The 20,719-nt window shown below is 41.5% G+C and overlaps 1 protein-coding gene across 1 annotated transcript in view; it reads left to right on the top strand.

The window, feature by feature from the left end:
- The window catches only part of ZCCHC4 (zinc finger, CCHC domain containing 4), a 64,888-nt gene that overhangs the window by 8,990 nt on the left and 35,179 nt on the right, over positions 1-20,719 (top strand). The window contains exons 4-5 of the mRNA XM_006899278.1: positions 15,418-15,693; positions 16,090-16,170. Coding sequence (XP_006899340.1) covers positions 15,418-15,693; positions 16,090-16,170 — 357 coding nt within the window. The remainder of the gene's footprint in view (positions 1-15,417; positions 15,694-16,089; positions 16,171-20,719) is intronic.

Below are 20,719 nucleotides of genomic sequence, written 5' to 3'. Positions count from 1 at the left end.
ATTAAAAACTATAAAGTACAATAATATAGTCATCTACAAAGTTTTGTACCCTGTTCATGTTAAGTGCCATCAAGTCGGGTACAACTCATAGCAACCCTATGAACAAAATATCTGAACCCAGTCCTGTCCTGCACCATCCTCACACTTCTGACACACATTGTCCATTGCAGCATTCACCATGTCAGTCCACCTCATTGAGGGTCTTCCTCTCCTTCACCTACCCTCCACTTTTCCCAACATCACGTTCCTCTCTAAGGAATAGCCCCCTCCTAACTATTTCCAAAGTATTTAAGGCAAAGCCTCATCATTCTTGCCTCCAAAGAGCACTCCGGCTGCACCCTCTCTAAGACATAATCTGTTCATTCTCTTGGCCATCCATGGGATGTTCAGTAGTCTTCTCCAACACCACAGCTCAAAGGTGTCATTTCTTTTCTGTCATCCTTATTCATTGGGTCTTGGATACATAGCTTGTAATTGGAAAAACTATGGCCTGAATTAGATGTACTTTAGTCCTCAAACTGACATCACTACACCTCAGTGATTTGGAAAGGTCTCTGCAGATTTTCCCAGTGCAGTGCGTCTCCTTCCTTCCTGACTGCTCTTACTAAGGGTGTTAATTGTGGATCCAAGAAAGATGAAGCTCTTGACAGTTTCTATCTCCTCTCCATCCACCTATCATGACACTGCCTATCTGTCCAGCAATAAGAGTCTTTGTTTTCTTGATATTGAGATGCAATCCATCCTGCCTTATCATTTTTATCTAGCACTCTTATGCTCATGATTAAGGGGATTGATGCTTCATTGGAATGCTATAACAAAATCTTTTGGTGTTTTTTGTTGGTTTGTATTATTTTGCATTGGTTTGCATACAGGGTTCGTACGCATTGTGTATCATAATATCCTTCATTCACATTGTGTTTCATAGAATCATTCTCATTCGTTTTGCTGTAACAGAACCTTAGTGAACTTGTTGCTCCCCAGTAGGGAGAGTTTTTTGGTTTAGAGCTAAACGTCTTCTACTCTGTTCTTTGTACTGTGAGTGTAGCTGTTAGGTGCCTTCACGTTGAGTCCACACATCACAGCTGTATATACAACATAACAAAACACTACCCAGCCCTGTGTCATTCTCACAGTTGTTGCCATGTCTGAAAGCATGGTTGAAGCATTTCGTTCATCCCCCTCCTTCAGAACCTTCCTTTATTTCACTGACCTGATGCTTTTACCAAGCATGATGTCCCTCTCCAGGGGCTGGTCCTTTAGATAATGTGCCCAAAGTATGTAAGACAAAATCTCACCCTCCCTGCTTCCACGGAGCATTTTGGCTGTACTTCTCCCAAGACAGATCTGTGTGTTCTCTGACAGTCCACGAGCTAGTCAATACTTTTGGTCAAAATGAAGCATCCTCTCACATACTTTGGACATGTTATTCCCAAGAGAGATTATTCCCTTGGAAGGGACATCATGCTTGGAAAGGTGGAGAGACGGCAAAGGAGAGGAAGACCCTCAGCAAGGTGGATTGACACAGTGCAGCAGTGGGCTCGAGTGTCAGACTGTGAGGATGGCACTGGATTAGACACAGTTTCGATTGGTTGTTCATAGGGTCACTATGAGTTGTATTCACCTTGACAGCACCTAACAATAACTCAAAGACATCTCTTCTTGGCGTGCCTTATCTTATGCATTGTTCCGTTTTCTCATGTGTGTGTGTGTGTGTAGCTGTTGTAGGTTCAGTGCACCTTAGTACCTACTTTGCTTAACAACACTTAAAATAACTTTTTGCTGCAGATTTACTCATTGCACCACATTGTTTAACTTCATGACTGCTCCTTCCATGAGTGCTGATTGTAGACCCATGTAAAATGAAATTATTGACAATGTCAGTATTTTTTTGCATTTATCATGATATTGCCAATCTTTTTCAGTTCTGAGCTCTTTGTTTTCTTTATGTTAAGGTTTAATCTATTCTGAAAACTGTAGTCTTAAATCTTCATCGGTAAATGATTCAATTCTGCTTTAATGGTCTCAAGCAAAATTGTACTGTAAATCTAGACTTTTGATAAATTTAAAAATGATATTTTATATTAATTAGAATTCACAAGGAGTATTCTGGGTGAATTAGGAGGTCAAGGAATTTCCAAAATAACTTTATTTCTACAGCATCATTTCATCCGTTTTCTTATGTAGTTATCAAGACCGTATCTTAATAAAATTCTTTTGAGCATCGTCAGTAGCCTGGATCCATACCCTTGTATCTTATTGCCGGACACTCCTACCGTATAGACGTATGCTCACGTGGCAAATATATGTTGAAAACCCAGAAAGAACTTAAAAAGTACAGTAATGAGTTGAAATACACATAGAGATTAAAAATGCAACGGTCGATGCGTTGTCATCAGTACCCATGAAAAGATGAAACACTTGGGAAAAGATGAGGCCAGCCTGTTCCTTTGATCAACACAACACAGTTGTCAGGTCATGGTCTGTGAGCAGATTTTGGAGGATTAGTACAAGTTTAAGCTTTGACAATGGGCTATTACTGATTGCATTGCATTGCTTGTGCTTGCTGCTCGTTAAAGGGAAAAGAGAAGGAAACACAACCATTGCTGTCTAGTGGATTCTGACTCATGGTAACCCCGTGTCTTTCAGAATAATCTGTTCTGTGCTTTCTTAGCTGTAATCTAAATGGGGACAGATTGCCAGGCCTTTCTTCGGAGGTGCTGTTGGGTGTTTTCAAATTGTCAACTTGTAGATTGGTGGTAGCTGTTCTTGTTTGGTGCCACTGAGTCAGGTATAATTCATTGCAACTCTGTAAACAGCAGATCTGAACTCTGCAGTATGCTGTGCTGTCCTCATTGTCTCTGACACACTCAAGCCCATTGTTACAGTCAGTTTGTCTCAATGAGGGTCTTCCTCTCCCTCTCTTTTTTGTTTTTAATTTTTATTATATATATTGGTTTGCTTAAAAAGTTGATATATATTTCTGTTTATTCTTCATTCACATTGTGTTTCATGCAATCATTCCTATTGATTATATTTTATAAAATCAGTCACCAATGGACCTTGCCCATCGTTACTCTTTCTTTTCAGGTCCCCACCAGATCTTTTTTTATTTTCTTTCTCCATTCCTTCCCCCCACCAAATTATGCAGCCCTGTGATTTCACCCCTCTGATCCCACACCTTTTCCCCTTGGGTCCCCGTACATGTTTTACTAGTTATCCTTCTGTTTTTACAATAATAGTCTTAAATCATTGACAGTAAGAGATATGTATCAAAACCACAGTGAGATACCATCTCACACAAATAGCAGTGGCAAAGTTTAGCAGGGCAGCAAGCAATATATGTTGAAGAGGATGTGGAGAGGTAGGAACTCTTATACATTGTTGGTGGGATTGTAAAATGGTTCAACCACTTTAGAAGGCAGTTTGGCGTTTCTTCAGAAAGCTGAACATAGAAACTCTGTATGACCCTATTCCACTGCTAGGAATATGCCCCAAGGAAATTAGAACTGAAACAAATGGAGATTTGTACACCAGTATTCAAACCAGTGTTATTCACCATCGCAAGAACACAGAAATAGTGATGTCAAACATGTATTGCTTGCTGCCCTGCTAAACTTTGCCACTGCTACTGGCGTGAGGTGGATATTATGGTACATTCACATAATGGAATACTAGGCAGCACGCAGGAGCAGTGATTTTGAAAAATACTACATAACTTAGGAGAGACTGGAGAGCATTATACTAAGTGAACTAACTCAGTATCATAAAGTCTTCCTCTCTTTTGCTGATCTCCCCTTTCCAAGCACGATGTCACCTTCCAAAGAATAACCTCTCCTAGCAGTCTGCCCAACTTAAGTGTGAGAAAGCTTCACGATCCTTGCTTCCAAGAAGCCTTCTGGCTGCACTTTCTCCAAAACATTTCTATTTGTTCTTTTGGCAGTCCGGAATTTTCTTCTCCGTGGGATACTCTTTTCCAGAACCACAGTTCAAATGCATGAATTAATTAATTTCTGTCATCTTTATTTACTGTCCAGCTCTCAGATGCTTAGCAGGTGATTGAAAATACCTGCCTGAGTCAGGCAGCATACCTTGGTTTTCAAACTAACATCATTGCTCTTAAGAACTTTGGGGAAGTCCCTGACAGTGGACTTGCCCAGGACATCTCTTGATCTCCTGACTGCTCATAGGATCTTGATTTTGTATCCAAGCAAGATGAAATCATTGACAATTTCAATCTTTTCTCCATCTGTCATAATGTTGCCTATTGGTCCAGTGGTGAGGATTTTTGTCTTCCTGATGTTGAAATGCAATCCATATTGATGACTGCATTCACTGATCTTTGGAATCAAGCATTTCAAGTCCTCAAAGGCAAGGTTGTGTCATCTGCATAATACTGGTTATTGATGAGTCTTCCTCTAATCCTGATGCCACATTCTTCTTCCAGCTTCTTGAATAGTTTACTCAGACTCAGCTCATAACTGACCCTCCAGCAGATTTTCAGAGGCAGCAAATTGCACGGGAGGAGAGTACCCATCCTTTTGTGGAGCAGCTGGTGGTTTTGAACCATTTGCTTTTGGGGTTGCTGCACAGCTGCTTACTGTGAAAATGGTTTGTGTTGTCCTGCGACCACTTGCTTTTCTCTGGAATAAAAACTTTGAAATCTGTCATTTTTCTTAATAAACAATATTTATGAACTTGGCAAGTAAATCAATATAAAATAAAAAAATTCAATCTATTAGTATTAAGGAACTTTTAGTTAAAATTTGACTTTTTAAATTCAAACTCTTAATAAATGACCTATTCTTCTAGTGAGTTTTCATAGTCAGACTTGGATTAAACATAATCGTGATGTACTTTTACTTGAGATCATATTTCTTTCTTTTTTCTTTTTTCTTTTTTTTTTTTTACATTGAGTTGTTTTAGAGCTCTAGTGGCCTAGTGGATAAGCAGTTGCTCTGCAGCCCAAAGGTAGATGGTCTGAATCCACCAGCTTCCTCAGGAGAAATACAGGCAATCTTTTCCTGTGTTCTTCGTGTTGCTATGTACCATCAAGTTGGAACCAAGTCTTAGTGACTTGGGGGTTTTCAGAGGCAGGAAGTTGAGTGGGAGGAGGTTGTCTGTCTTTCTAGTGCAGAGCAGCTGGTGCATTAGAACCATGTGCCTTTGGATTGGTAGTGCAACTCCTTTCCTCTGAGCCAGCAGAGCTCCCTCCTGTGCGATACGCAGCCATTGAAAAACTTCTGGAGGGTCAGCTGTGGGTCAGTTCCCACTCATCTACAATGAGTTGAGTAGAGGAATTTTGGATTCTTAACTATGCTTCTTTCCTACCTTGCATAAACTGGAAAATAACCCTTCCTTGTGATCTTTAATTTTCAGCCTTATTGAAAATCTATCATAGAAAAGTCCCTGCTGTTTGCTGTGCTGGAGGAAAAGATGGGCAGTCCCTCCTGTGTGATTTAGTCTCTGAAAGCCTGCGAGAGGGTCAGCTATGAGGCCATTCCAACTTCACAGCAATGAGTTATTTAATTAGTAATTAACTCCTTAGTTTCTAACTTTTGCATCCCAATCACCAGTTATGACCAAGGCAACCTGATTGCATGTTCAGTCAGTTGTGGGCTGCAGAAGCTGGTAGAAATCTCTTGCTTTCCCTTTTGCCTTTAGAGAAAGGTTCGTGTATTTGAACCTGCCAGAGGCAGCTCAACAACAGTGTCATCAGTTATTTTAACTTGGCCAATTAAGTTCATACAACTCACAAGTTAACGTTATTAAATAATGACATTTGCAAATATTAGACATTTAAACTTTGTACCTTTTTTTTGGTTCCTATTTTATGAAACAAACTTTTTTCTGTTACTGTGGAGTTAACAGTAGCTTCTTGTCGATATTGTTTGTTTGGGTTTTTTAAAAAAATTATTAGAAAGGACTGACGGTAGCTATAGATTGGCCTCTGTTCCCTGATTTTCCCTGTGGTGTTGACTGTTGCACACAGTCTCCAGGTTCGACAGAAGAGGATTTGAAAGTCATTTTTCTAATCATCTCATTCTTTGAACCATGTTATGTGTGTCACATGTGTTGAGCTGACAGATTTATATTTTGTGGCCTCTCTTTATACTTTTCAGCTGGCTGCTATATCCTGAAAGGTGTTATTCTGCCGCCACGTAGTGTGCGGGCATTTTTTTTGTGGCTGATGGGGTTTTAGGAGAATTCTGTGTGAATGCTACAATCAGCATTAATTTATGCACACCCAGATAGCTTTGTTTAGTTGCAATTTCATTTCCCTACGCGTTTTCCGTGCTCATTTACACCCAGATTTTCAAGGTCTGCTATTAGGGAAATGCTATAAACATAATTTGTCTACTCCAGGAAAGGCAAATGGAACATCAAATGGAGATCAATAAAAATGACATTTCAAAATGCTAGCCTGCAATTTGTGAGCCCTGCTGAGCCGTGCCGCGGAATAAGACTTTCTCCCCCTGGGTATGTGCAGTAAATATGAAGCAGGAGGGGTACTGCATAATCTCCACATCTTTACATTCTCATGTTTTCTACCAAACATTTTAAAAAAAGTATGTCTGAATGTTCAATTTAAAGCAGTATTGTTGAATGATTATGATGATTATTAATAGCAAGACATAGACACAAGATCTTGGCTTATCTTTTGTTAAGAGATAATAAACTAGCAATAAAGCTTTCTAAAAGACAATTTGGAAATACTTAAAAAGAAAGAAGTACTCAACAAGGCGTGAAGATGTGTCTTACAAGTAGATATTCACTCAGCAGTGTTCTTCCTTTCTAAAAATACTTTAACTTGATGTCATTAAGACTGTCCCATGTGGTGGAGGGATTGTCATACTAGCCCATCATTGCTATGATATTTCATTTCTTGCTAGGAATTTCTCTCTCTCTTTCCCCCTCACTTGTGATGTTTGGAATATGGTAGGCAATCTGTGTGCCAACCTTCAGTAACTGTGGCAGACACTTAAGCTCCACGTGGGATCATCTTTAGGTCTTGCAATGCCCCACAATGAATCAGCTTGTAACACTTGACTGTAGCTTTGCTGTGTATTGTTGTATTGTGTTTTCTGTTCTTACTCTTTTGAATTCTGGTGGCCTAGTGGGTAAGGAGTTGCGCTATCATCCCAAAGCCATTAGCATTCATCAGCTGCTGTGTGGAAGAATCATGGACTGTCTCCTCCCAAGCAATTCACAGTCTATGAAAACCCATGAAGGGCTCAGCTGTGCATTCCATTGGCCTTGATGGCAACAAGAAATTCTTATTTTGGTTGGGTTATTTTTTTTCATTTCATGTTCTGTATTTTTATGTATAGTGGTTTACTTAAAAAGTTCATATACTTTGTTTTTCACACTGGATAGTTCCCCTTTCTTTTGAAAAAGTGTGTGTGTGTGTGTGTGTGTGTGTGTGTGTGTTAGTAGTTAGCCCTCTACTCTGGTATGACCTCATGATAACTTTCTAGTTAATACTTTTGTTTTTTTAAGGTAACTGCTTTACCTATTTTCAGAATGAAAAGTGAGCTTAATATATATATTTCTTATTTCTTCCCTTCTCTACAATTATTTGCATTTAGTTGATTATTTCTCTTTGGTATTAACTTTATTCTTTTGACTGTTGCTTAGAACTCATTTTCAGTTTGTTGGGGTTTTTAAACTTTTTTCTTTTTCTTTTTGCAAGAGGTAAGTAAAAATATGGAATGCTTCACGAATTTGCGTGTCATCCTTGCGCAGGGGCCATGCTAATCTTCTCTGTATCGTTCCAATTTTAGTATATGTGCTGCCGAAGCGAGCACCATTTTCAGTTTTAAATGACACCTTTTGACCCACACTCTAAATGGTGAGAAAATCAGTTTACTAGTGTGACTTGCTCACTGACACTGAGAAGAATGTGAAGCATTAGCTGCAGAAGGTCAAGAACTAGTCTTCAATATAGATTGCATCTCAACACAAAGAAAACAAACATTCTCACCACTGGGCAGCATCATGACAGATGGAGAAGAGACTGAGGTTGTTAATTCTTTAATCTTTCTCAGGTCCACAATCAATAGTCTTGGCACTCACCAGTCAGGAAGTCAAAAGGAGAGTTGCTTTGGGAAAGGCTGCCATCAGAAACCTCTCCAGAGTGCTAAAGAGAAACTGTGTCAGTCTAGAGAGTATGGTGTGCCTGATGAAAGCCGTGCTCTTCTCAACTTGCTGTCCATCAGAGAGCTGGACAATGACTAAGGATGAGAGAAGAATTGATGCCTTTAAGTTATGGTGCTGGAGAAGAGTCTTGAATATACCATGGACTACCAAGAAAACAAACAAATCAGTTTTGGAGAGGGTGAAATCAGTTTGTTCCAAGAAGGAAAGATTTTGAAGCTCTGTCTCACATACTTTGGGCATGTTGCCAAAAGGGAACATCCTTGGAGAAAAGCATCATGCGTGGAAGGGTGGATGGTCAGCGCAAAAGAGGAAGACCTTGGATGAGATGGACTGACACAGTGACTGGCCCTGGGATCAGCTGTGTCAGAGACAGTGAGGTTGGCACAGAATAGGGTAAGGTTCGAAGCCATTGTTTGTGGGATTACTGTGAGGTACAGTCGACTTGACAGCACATTACAGCAATCCTTCTAGAAGTGGATTCGACACCCCTGCCTTTTTGGTTAGTAGCCAGACACTTTTAACCACTGTGCTGCAGAGGCTCCTTTGGGATAACATTGAAAAGAAGCAGGCAGGAAGGAGAATCGCCTTACACTTTGTAAATGTACTAAATATCAATATCCAGTAAACAGCTTTCATGTTAGGCTTCCTGCCTTTTAATGTGTTAAGCCCAATCAAACTAAAGCTCTTGCTAATCAGGATTATTTTCTCTCTTTAATCATCTCTAATACAAAGAGGGGGGGGAAAGGAAATGGTGACTTTGAAATCTGCTGTTAGTGAAAATAACCAGTAAAAGCAGATTTAATAAGAATTACAAATATTGTAACAATAAATCAAGAAGTCTTCAGTAGTTTTTATATTTCTCTTATATAAATAAAACTTTGAAAAGATTTTGACATAAAATCAGACTTTCAGCTTAATTTTTTTAAGCTAGAATTTATCTGAAAGAAATCCAAAATTAGAAATAGTTTAACAACCAAATCTGAAAAGTGCTGTATCCTATGAAGGCCATTTCCTTGCTTTTTAAAGTTCCCTTTATGTCACCTTGCTTCTACTAAGGACCTGTATGAGGACCTGTTTTCATTAAGTAAAAGAAATAAAAACATTTTTACTTTGATGAGAAAACACCGAAAGTGCAAAGATGCGTAAATTCAGCATTTATTATGCCACAAACCATTAAAGAAGCAGCAGTAGGTAAAGAGGGGGTGTCCTCATGGAGCAAGGCCGGCTTTCCTAAACTCCTTTGCTGGGGCCTTTTCTCAGCACCTTTGCGTTGAGCCTCCATAGTTGTGAGCTGTGTCTGTGAACGCTCTCTGTGCTGTTTTAGGATTCAGTGTGTCTTCTGGTATGTGCTTCTTGGAAGGTTATTTTTTTGCATCTGGGGATGTTGAGAAAGTTGTCCCATATAAATTAATGACAATTGTTTCTTACCCTTCCCTTAACAAAAGTTTTATTGGTATGCCCTGCTTTAGAATAGCGAGGGATACCTATTCTAGAAATTTATAAAAATCTAAGAGCAGTAGAGTATATGTGGACTTTGAAATGTACTGTTCTCTGCTCCATTGACCTATATGTCTAGCTTTACACAAATATACAAAAGATCTTGATTACTGTGACTATATAGGAAGTCTTTTCCCATCTGATGCTCTTCTTTGGGTTGCTGACTGTCCAGTGTCTGAAAATCATTGTTCATCTATATTATCTATTTCAGAATTTTTAAGTTAGTATTGCATTGGGAAAGTCTGCTGTCAGGAGACCTCTCCAAAGTACTGAAGAGCAGCCATGTCATTCTGGAGAGTATTATTCAGGCCATGGCCTTTGCAAATACTTGCTATGCATCAGAAAGCTGTAGAGTGACTAGGGATGATAGAGAGTTGATGCCTTTGAGCTGTGGTGCTGGAGAGAAGTACTGAATATACCATGGATTGCCAGGAGAACAAACAGGTTTGCCCTCGAGAGTATGAAACCAGGCTGCTCCTTGCAAGCAAGGATTCTGAGGCTTTGTCTGCAATACTTTGGACATGTTGCAAGGAGGGTGTCCTTGGAGAGGAATGTCATGCTTGGGAGGGTGGAGGGACAGTGCAGGAGAGGAAGACCCTCAATGAGATGGATTGATTCAGTGACTAGGGTAATGGCAGTAGATGTGTCGGAGACAATAAGGTTGGCACAAGATAGAGCAGGGTTTGGGGATGTTGTACATAGGGTCTCTATGAGTCACAAGCAACAGTGCTTAACAACAACAGTGATAAATTTAGTCTCTGTGTCTCTCTGGTGACTGGGTGTGACATCTTCAGTACTTAAACTTCATTATGAAGGGCAGGGGTAAATTCTATGTGGTCCCACTGAGTGTCTGCTGGTTCCTGGCTCTTCATTTCCTGCCTTAAGTTCCTTTTTCCTTTGTGACATTCTACCAAGCCATTTCTTCTAATCTCTCTCTCTTCTTTCTGGTCACGATATGCAGCATAAACAGTTACTGTATGAAGAGAAGCATTTAGATTACTGACCTGATAAGCTCATTTTTTACTGTGTCACTTAGAAAGTGTATTTGTTGCTGCCTTAGGCGCTTGGAAAGGAAAACTGCTTAGGTTAAAAAAAAAGAAATTGTTTTGGTAATGTGTTAAGTTTACCGTTTTTCAGTGCTGTGTTAGGTACCATCGAGGCAGAACCGATTTCATAGCTGGCCCTCCAGCGGGTTTTCAGAGGCATTAAATCACAGGAGAGAAAATTGCCCATCGTTCTCCTGTGAAGCAGCTGATGCCTTTGAACCCAGTGCCTCTGGGCTGGCAGCACAACTCCTCTCCACTAAGCCACCAGTCTAAAATGAAACCAGTATATGCCTCTTCTTAAACTCTAAGAACATTTTAGACAATGACCAGAAAAATGAAGGAGTGGGTTCAGGTGCGGGCACTGATAAAACATGACCAGTTATCTTATGGAATCACTTCTCCCGGTTTGGGGGTTTAGAGCCGTGTTCTCTAGGGGTAAGGTAGATGATTCACACAAATTTTGTGCAAGACGTTTATAGTCGTATGTTTTTGCGTACAGACCAGCGCCTCCCTGCCTGTTCGTTTCGTAACGGTGCTAGATCGTTGTTATGTGTCGTTGAGTTGGAACTGGATCCATCCATAGCTGACCCTGTAGCAGGTTTACAGAGGCAGTTAATCACACCGGAGGGGACTGCCCAGCCTTCTCCCATGGAGCAGCTGGTGGATTAGAACTGTGTGCCTCTAAACTGACAGCACAATTCCTTACCACTCAGCCGCGGGAGCTCTGTGGTGCTATTCTATCAACATTTGCATGTTGTTGACTTCATTGGGATTCCCCCCCCCCCCCGCCCCATTCAGTGGATTTGATGTTTATTCTTTGTCTTAGTGCCTGTTAACACTGAGGTTTGTCTCCCTGTGACCCTCTCCAGCCTCCTTTCACGTTTATAAAGCAGCCCCTTTCCTGGCAGAAGTCCTTGCTGTTCACACCAGTTTCCCCTCTTGAAATGACACTCAGGTGACCAACCACAACCCAAGAGTTTTATTAATCTGCACACCCTGGGCCAGAGAGGACACTTGAAGGGGGAGGTCGTTATGCCTCCTGTCAGCTGACCAGCTCTTTCAGTCTCCCACCTGCACAAACACCACAGAGGGGACGGGAAAATCATGATAACAGAGGGGTGGCTTGTCTCTAGCTCAGAAAGAGCAGGAGTGAATGGCCACCTGGAAGCCCTGTGGGTCTGGAGTGGTGCATGCCCACCTCCTCTATGGAATCTGGTTGTGTGCAAGGCACAGCCCTTAGCTCCAGATCAGCACAGATTTAGGCGGCGTGCTGAGCAGGGCACAGCCCTCGCCTCTCCAGATTAGCCCCAGATCAGACTGGGTCCTGTGCAGGGGCAGCCCTCGGTGCTTGAGATCGGCCCGCATTCAGTCTGGGTCCTGTGCAGGGGCAGTCCTCAGCTCTTGAGATCGGCCCACATTGAGGCTGGGTCCTGTGCAGGGGCAGCCCTCAGTGCTTGAGATCGGTGCACATTCAGGCTGGGTCCTGTGCAGGGGCAGCCCTTGGCTCGAGATCAGCCTGCATTCCACCACATCTGCCTGATCACTCCAAGGAGCTCCACTGCCCTCAGACTCAGCCCTGAACTGCGCCAAGCACTTCAGTTACTTTAGTTGTTTCTTTTCTGATTCCTGGGGATTTCAAACTCTAGCCATGACTTCTTGACCATTTGAATCTTTATGATTCAAATATGATCCAGAGTAACATTTTTAAATGAAACTGTGGTACATTCATACAGTGGACTGTTGTTTTGTTGTTACCTGCAGTCTAGTTGCTTGGGACTCAGAGCAACCCTTTGTACAACAGCTCTGAACCCTGCTCTATGCTGAGCCAACCTGTCCTCTGACATGCCTACCCCATTGTTCCAGTCACTGAATCAATCTATTTATCGAGGGGCTTCCACTCTTGCGCTGTCCCTCCACCCTCCCCAAGTCCTCTCCAAGGACTGGTCCCTCCTTCAACATGTCCAAAGTATGTCAGACGAAGCTTCAGAGTCCTTGCCTCCAAGGATCAGCCTGTTTTTACCTTCTCCATAATGAACCTGTTTGTTCTCTTAGCAGTTATGTTATATTCAGTACTTTTCTCTAGCAACACAGCTCAAACGAATCAATTCTCCTGTCATTCCTAGTGGACTATTGTTGATTACTGTCTAGTCGAGCACGACCCTATGAACAAAAGATCTGAAGCCTTTCTATAACTATTGTTGTTTCTCAAAGTTCATAGTTTCCAGAGGCATGTTGTTTAGGAAGTGGACGCCACTCCTACTTCCAGTGGACTATTACACACCACTAAAAATTAATCAAGACTTTGTGAAATACTGCACAGCATAAAAGAGTTGAGAAAAAATATTATGCTGACTGATGTTAAGTCAGTCAAAACAACAATTAGAATATAAGATCATATATATACATGTGTGTGTATGTATATATATATATACACACACACATATATATATATATATACACACATATATATATATATATACACACACACACACAGGAAAAATTTACACACAGATAAGATCAATGTTGGAGGGTTTTCAGGTATGAAAAGAGAAAAGGGAGCGAAAATTAATAAGTAGCTAAGTTGGATAAAGGAAAAAGCAAAAAAGTGATTAGATAATTATATTTATGAATTTTTAATATTACAAAACAAGGTCTATGGAAGATGGAAAGAAAATTCAATGTATTTGTAAATTTTTACTAAGATAAAAAAGTAACCTTCTTAAACTATTGAATGAGAATGCTTGAAGCTGAAATGTCCTTCTGTAAATGTCACAAGTCATGCATGGTGTGTGCATGGTCATACCATGCCAGAAGGTTTCAAATCATTGCCATCAAGATGGAACCAGATCAACCCTCCAGCAACCATGCCCGTCCAGCAGGTTTTCAGAGGTTGTAAACCTCATGAGAGAATATTACCCATCTTTCTCCTGAGGAGCACCTGGTGGTTTCAAACCCTCTACCTTTGAATTGGCAGCAGGACTCCTTACTGATAGGATCACCATATCCCTTTTGTGTGTGTTATTTATGAGGGCATGCTGTTTTGTATTCTACCTCCTAGCATGGTGAAGAGTACCTGGGGAAACTGCTGTCAAGTACCCCTTAACATGCTCAAGAGCAAGGTTCTTAGTTTAAAAACTAAGGTGTGCTTTAATCAAGCCAGGCTCTTTTCTGTTACTTATGTGTCTGAAAGTTGGACAGTGAATAAAGAAGATAGAAGAAGAATCAGTGCCAGAGAATTTTGACTGTACCATGGATTGCCAAAAGAAGAAACAAACCTGTTTTGGAGGAAGTACAAATACCGTTCTCTTCATGATAAGAATGTTGCAGGCTGCTATCTAAGATGCATACAGTGGTCTTTATTTGTCTGGAATATAAAAAGAAAGAAGAAAACGAAAAAAAAAAAATCATAGAAGGCCCTCTTAAGCCTAATTATCTCCATGGGTTTTGAAATCAAAACTAGGTGCCTGACCTTCATTATTGAATGTTCTCATTAAGAATACAACTGATGAGTCTGGATTTTTTTTAAAAAAAGAAAGAGAGGAAAAGGAAAACAGAGCTTCAGATTCTTGAAGGATGAGAACTTACCTAGTGAGACTGGAAGAGTCAGGAGTCATTGCCTTGAGTTGCCCTTCAGACCTCTCATGGTACTTACCTCACCTCCTTTGGCTTAGATTGAAAATTACTACCCCGAGTATTTCATTAAAAATAAAAATTATCTGTTTAGGACCAAAGAGTCAACAGCCATGTTAGAGCATCGATCAGAAGGTTGCAGGGTGGGCATTTAAAGAATTAGAAATAAGGAGGATGTTGACACAGTGCAAAGACTGGAACAAGTGTCAGTCGAGAGACAAGAGCTTTGTTGTATTTTCACCAGAATTAAATGAATTACTGAAAAGGAGGGAGGGGAATTCTTTAGTGTACTTATTGACTTGTTTGCATTTAGAGACTTCTTAGCCTCCATAGACGTCAATACTCATTTTCCTCATATTTTCTTACTCTGATTTCATAGCCTCTGTTTTTTCAAAGTCTATTATGAAAACAGTTGTTTCTAAAACACATTAATTGTGGAAATTCTCTATTCAACCATCTTTAGTACAAATGGTGCCTTTGAAATAAAATATAAGAGTGCTTTGAAAGAGATATTCAACGTGGTCTTTTTAAGACTTTGGATATTGTCTGTTTTAGGATGAGCTTTTGATAGCTGGCCTCACCAGCACTGCCAACAATAGAGCAGCTTTGTAGGGACATCTTTTCTTTTAGGAGGTAATTTTTCTCGTTAAGTGTGCCATAAGAGTTTGAAGAATGATTTTAGTTTCTCATTTTAAGATGACTGTCATCCTGAGCCAGACTGTTTAACATGTCAGAGGTAGAATACATGGATTTGTCAATACATTTAAATATGATAGCAGTCACCAGTACTAAGTTGTTTGAGAAATATGTTATATTCACATCTTAAATGGGTATTGATCTTCATTCAGGACTAAATTGGAGCATCTCTATTCTTAAGAAATTGCTGATCCTTTCGCACTTTGTAGGTAAGCAGGCAAGCATAAATTCCAGCCAGTATGCTATGGATTTCTCTTACCTTTGCTTTTTTTTTATGCAATACTTTTTAGGAAAGAAGAGTGCTCTCAGAATACTAAAAATAGCAAAGTTGCCTTGTCTTTCAAACAGCAAACCTGGAATGTATTACCTTGTGTTTTCCTATGTCTTGAAGGTACTTGAAGTTTCTTGAGTTGCCCTTGTCTGAGAGGAAGTTTTGTCAAAGATGCCAGCAGTTGCTGTTACCAGATGACTGGTGGGAGCATCGTGAGCATCAGGTCATGGGTGATGTCTCTGTCGCCCAGTTAAAAAGGCCCAGTCAACTCCTGTGCCCACTGCAAAACAAGAAGACAAATGCCCAGTATTTGTTTGCTGATAGGACCTGTCAGTTCCTGATGGACCTACTTTCTACCCTTGGATTCAGAAGAGTGCTGTGTGTTGGAACTCCAAGGTATGTGATGTGATCTTGTTCAGTCCTCCATCATCACCCACTATGTAAATATTAAGAAAATATTATAGTTATTTAGTATTTGCAAGAAGATGGCATGTTTTAAGAATGCACAGAGGTAAGACATGGCCTGTCTACTTAGGGAACTTATAACTCATCCCATTTATGAGAACACTCTGTAGAGGCTCATATGTAATAAGAGCTAATGTTCCAATTTTTATCCTTAAGTTGTTTATAATTTCAGAGTTCTCTACCTTTTAAGAAATACCTGCCAAATTGAAGCCTTGGTAATCTGCCAGTTCTCCGAAATATCAGAAATATAGGATATCACGAATGATTTTTGTTTACTGTCTGGTATTTATAATTTCTTGCTGAATCTGTTTCCACTCATTTCTTTAGGTTACATGAGCTGATCAGACTGAAAGCATCGGATGACACGAAGTCTCACATTAAAAGCCTTTTATTGGATATTGATTTCCGGTAGGTTTACAAAGTATATTTACCCTCCTTCCTTTTCTTCTGCTTCTCTTACCATTTTTTCCCCTTAGTGGTGTATAGTGTGTTAATAGTCTTTAATTAACATTTAGCAGTTGTGATTGGTTGTGAGGTACATTTTTTAGCCATGTGTCATATAAACTCAACATTGTCATCTTTCACAGTTCAGAAAGGGGCAGTAGTTGTCTGTCTTTGCCACCATGCTGCTGGGTTTTGTCTGTGAACATGTCGACTGTCTTTGGCCTGTAACTTAGAGATAAAGTCCTATTCAATGACATTTCTTTTCTTGGACTTAGTTTCAGAGATAATTCTGACTTTCTTGCATAATCAATCAGGTTTTTACTAGAATTGTGTTTTTTATCAGGTCTTTGATGAGTGAGAAGATGTTTTTGTATCTTTTGCAAGATGACATGCAAATTGTCTTTCACTGGGCAGAGCCTGAAGTAAAGGGGGCACTAAGAATATTATGTTCCAAGGAAAGGATTAGGATAAGTTTCGTGGTGGGGGCTGAGAATTTGAGGGCATCGGATGTGTTGGGAAAATAGAGATGAGACAGATTGAGGATCACCCCTGGGGTGGTGATTTAGAATATATCCGTCTTTGATTTATAATGCAGAATGATGAATGCATCTATCCACAATCTTGAAGATTCAGCTTGTAAATATCAAGTACTCTTTTTCATTTCCTCAGTTGTTTCCCTTCCAAGAGTTCCTGGTGAATGCATAGTCCTGTGAGGCTCTGTGCCGGGACTGTGAGGTACTCAGATGGTTTCCCACTTCTGGCCTAACAGGAGGGCAGTAGGAACAGAGGTACATCACCACTGGAGATTCCTCTGTGAATATTAATGTCCTTCGACTCAGAGCCTGATCACATGTTGTTGTGTACCACTGAACCAGAAATGACTCACAGCTGACTCTCCAGGGGCTTTTCAGAGGCAGAAACTAACATGGGGAGGGATTGCCATCCTTCTCCTTTGGAGCAGATAGTACATTTGAACTGCTTGCCTTATGGATTGCGACGCAGCTTCTTATCCCTAGGCCATTACTTACAAAAAGAAGCAGACAGCAGGCCAGCAGTCCCCTTTGGCTCAGAGCTTCCTGGTGTGAGCTAGAAAACTACCTGTACCGTTTTGTGCCATAGATATGTGACTGGAAGGGGACAGTCATGCAACATGCTTGTCCCCTCCTGACTTGTAGAAGCTGACCCAGTGGAGACAGAGAACTCCTCCACACTTCCTCTACTTGGCATCATAGGTGTGGGACTCAGGAAGGGGGCCTGCCCTCTGCGAGTCTGCGAGCACCTTTAAGGCCCCGTGGGTTTACTTAGGTAGCCGAGCTTCTGCTCCACTTCCTGCTCGGTGGCACCATGGCTGAGCAGACCCTGGAGCTCCCTTCATACCCCACAGCACATGTGGCATATGTCAGACCTCAGAGGGTGGAGGGCACAGTCATGACCCATCCCTTTCCAAGACCTAGGATGCTCCCAGTTGATTTGCATGTACTTAACCAGTGCCTGGGTGTTTATAAAACAAAAGCACATTGATTGCTCTGACTATTTTTGAAACCAGAAACTAAGGACAAAACTTGGTTCTTTCTCCCACTGATACACTGTGTTATTAGTGTCTGTCTTACATTCTTGAAGGAATCAGGCTTTCTGCTCTTTTATTATTTAGGTTCAATACAGTCTCTGGCCAATATCATGAGTTGTTATTACAGAGAATTTAGGAAATGAAATATGTTCTCTCTTCATAAAAATCAGACCAACATCCTATTGTCAGGACAATGGAAAACCCGCATCACTGGAGAGGATGTAGAGAGCGGAGGCTTCATGCATTGAGATGCTTTGACTTATTAGCCACACCAATGAACTCAGATGTGAAGCTGACCCAGGACTGGCTATGGTGCTTGTGTAAAGCATGAGGCCGCTAAGAGTCACCATGCAACTACCAACTTCAACAAGGGCATAGCATGGCCTTTTCAGTCCAGTTCCTCGTCCAGTGTTCCGAAGTGTCCATCTTTCCCTCTCGCTCTCCCTCTCCCTTCATCTCAGTTTATGTGTTGGATGGTTCCATAGATGGCTTCCTGTATGCTGCTGGGGCCATTAGTGGGCAGTGGCCTTTTCGTTATTAGTCAGAGCTTGACCACCCCTTGGGAAGGCTTGAGCTGCAGTCTCCAGGAAGTCCTCTGCTTGGCCTTGCTGGTTCATGTGCCCTCCACAGAGCAGCGAGGGCGGCCTGGTGCCTGGCGAGACAGGCGCTGATTCCTTCACAGTCAGTGCCCAGCCAGCCACACGAACGGGGCCCTCCCTGGAAGTAGACGTTTAACTAAGGAGGTAAGCATGTTGGTTCTGGGCATGCACACAGAACCTCAGAGGTCCAGCCGGTGTTACCGAAATCCTATCTATCCCTCATCAGCAACTCTCAAGATTCCTGCTTGGACATTTTTTTCCCTTCTGTGGAAATGGCATGATGTTTTATTACCCAAAGTCAAGTTCTTATTACAAGTTGTGCAGTGTAGTGATTCTTATCTCACTAATGCAGCTTTTCTTGAGCTAAATGTGGTGGATTAATTAAACAGAAGACCAATGCTGCTGAGTTGAGTTGAGCACACTGCAGTCCTGTGGGATAGGACAGAAGTGCTCCATGGGATTCCCAGAGCTGTACTGTGAGTCGCTTCTGACGCGAAGGTACACAATGACCATGATCTGTACAGAGGGGCGCTCTGGTGACACAGCGGTTAAAGCAGCGGCTGCAGAATGAAGGGCACTGGTTTGAACCCCATCAGCTGCTCTGCAGGAGGAGAATCGAACAGTTTTTGGAAAAGCTTGACAGCCCAGAAAACTCTGTGGGCACCTCTGTTATGTCCTGTGAAGAATCTACTGACTACTAGACCAGATTGTTTGGTTTTTTGTGTTATTTTTCTTTGAAATCCTTACAGGAGCAGACTACCACATCTTCCTCCTATATAGTTGGTGGGCTTTAACTTTGGACTTCTCAGACGGCAGCTGAGTGCTTCCCCACTGTGCCACTATGGCTCTTTAATGAATTCAGATAAGAACTGGCCAAAAAGAAAATCAGGTTCTGTTTCAAAGAATCTGCCGAAATCACAAGCTTCTTGGTTTCCTTTTTATAAAGAACCATTATTTTATTATTTTATAAATAAGAGAACATATTAGATGTATTTTTTTTTCTTCATGGCTATACACCGCTCTGTGTAATGCAAACCAAGTGGGTGATGGTATTCTTTTGTGGACACCCTGGCTGGGTTGGCTTGGCAGTCTGTTACCGCCTGATTTCTGTAAATGTTGATAGTAGAGAACTGCTTTGTTGAAGCAGCAGCCCCAGGGAGCTCTGGTGGCTCCACAGTTAAGTGTTGGTATCTAATGGAAAGATTAGCACTTTGAAGGATTTGGCAGTCTGCTTCCATGAAGATTACAGTCAAGAAAGTCCTGTACGGCATTTCTCCTGTACCACTAAAGTAGGAGTTGGAATCCATAGACAGTGGCACCCAGCAGCGGCAGTCGCTGCGGTGAACTCGGTTGAGCGCCTGTGGATATAGTGTGTGGTTGGCTCCAGTTTCCTACCGAGGCCACGACTAGGGTAACATGCCTCTGAGTAGTGCAGAGTGGCAGTGAATAACTGCTTTTGCCATTTTGCCTTTGGTTTGCTGCTGCCCTGCAGAAGGCCTGAGGCTGCAGGGAGCTGGCTGCCTTGTGCTGCGTGTAGATGTGCTATAAATATCCTTTTCTGGTGGAAAAAGATAGGAAGTTAACATTTGCTAAGATGATTTCTATATGTTCTAATTTTAACATGAAAGATGTGCAACTCCACTCGGCAAGCTAGCTGCCTCTCTTAGGTTCATCTCACGAAGGCGTCTTATTCAGCTCTTGATTGCATTTCCTGTGCACAGAGCAGACTTCGCGTTTGCTACCGGCTCTCACTGAAACAGAATGAATGGCCAGATTAAATGAATGTCCTTCTGAGCAGTTTTCAAGTGCATGCCTTCCTGATTAGTTTTGTTTGCCTTATTCAGTGGAGAGAATAATACATTGTGGCCAGTGTCATTTTAAGAGGGCAATGTTGAGCGATTTTTCATCATTTAAAATGTGAATAATTAGGCTCCCTTGTTTGTATTTGGTGGAAACTTGGAGAAATGCAATCTTAGCCTTCCCCCGTACCGTGTCCCCAGGCCTGCACACTCTTTGCTGCCTGAAATGATTTGGAAAGATGTGCTGTGCTGAATTTTATGCAATTCAAAAATGAGTTTTTTCAGCTCTTAAAAATGGCTGTCGTCATGAAGTGGCTTCATGAAGCAGTGAGAAAGAACAGGATGAAAGAGTGATAAATGGTAGGAGCCCTCGTGATGGGTTAAGTGCTGAGCTGCTAACCACAAGGTCGGCAGGTTGAACCTATTAACAGCCCTGAGGGAGGGGGCTAGGTAGACGCTCCTGCAATGAGGGTTGTAGAGTGGATTATATTTGGGGCTAGGGGGTGGGGTTTGGGGAGGTGCAGGGGGGGATTGTGTACCAATGAGGG

The sequence above is a fragment of the Elephantulus edwardii genome, unplaced genomic scaffold, assembly GCF_000299155.1.
Source record: "Elephantulus edwardii isolate Elephantulus edwardi_28Jun2011 unplaced genomic scaffold, EleEdw1.0 scaffold00251, whole genome shotgun sequence".
Classification (NCBI taxonomy): domain Eukaryota; kingdom Metazoa; phylum Chordata; class Mammalia; order Macroscelidea; family Macroscelididae; genus Elephantulus; species Elephantulus edwardii.
Note: the sequence above shows the minus strand (reverse complement) of the source record. Positions and strands in the feature narration are given on the sequence as shown.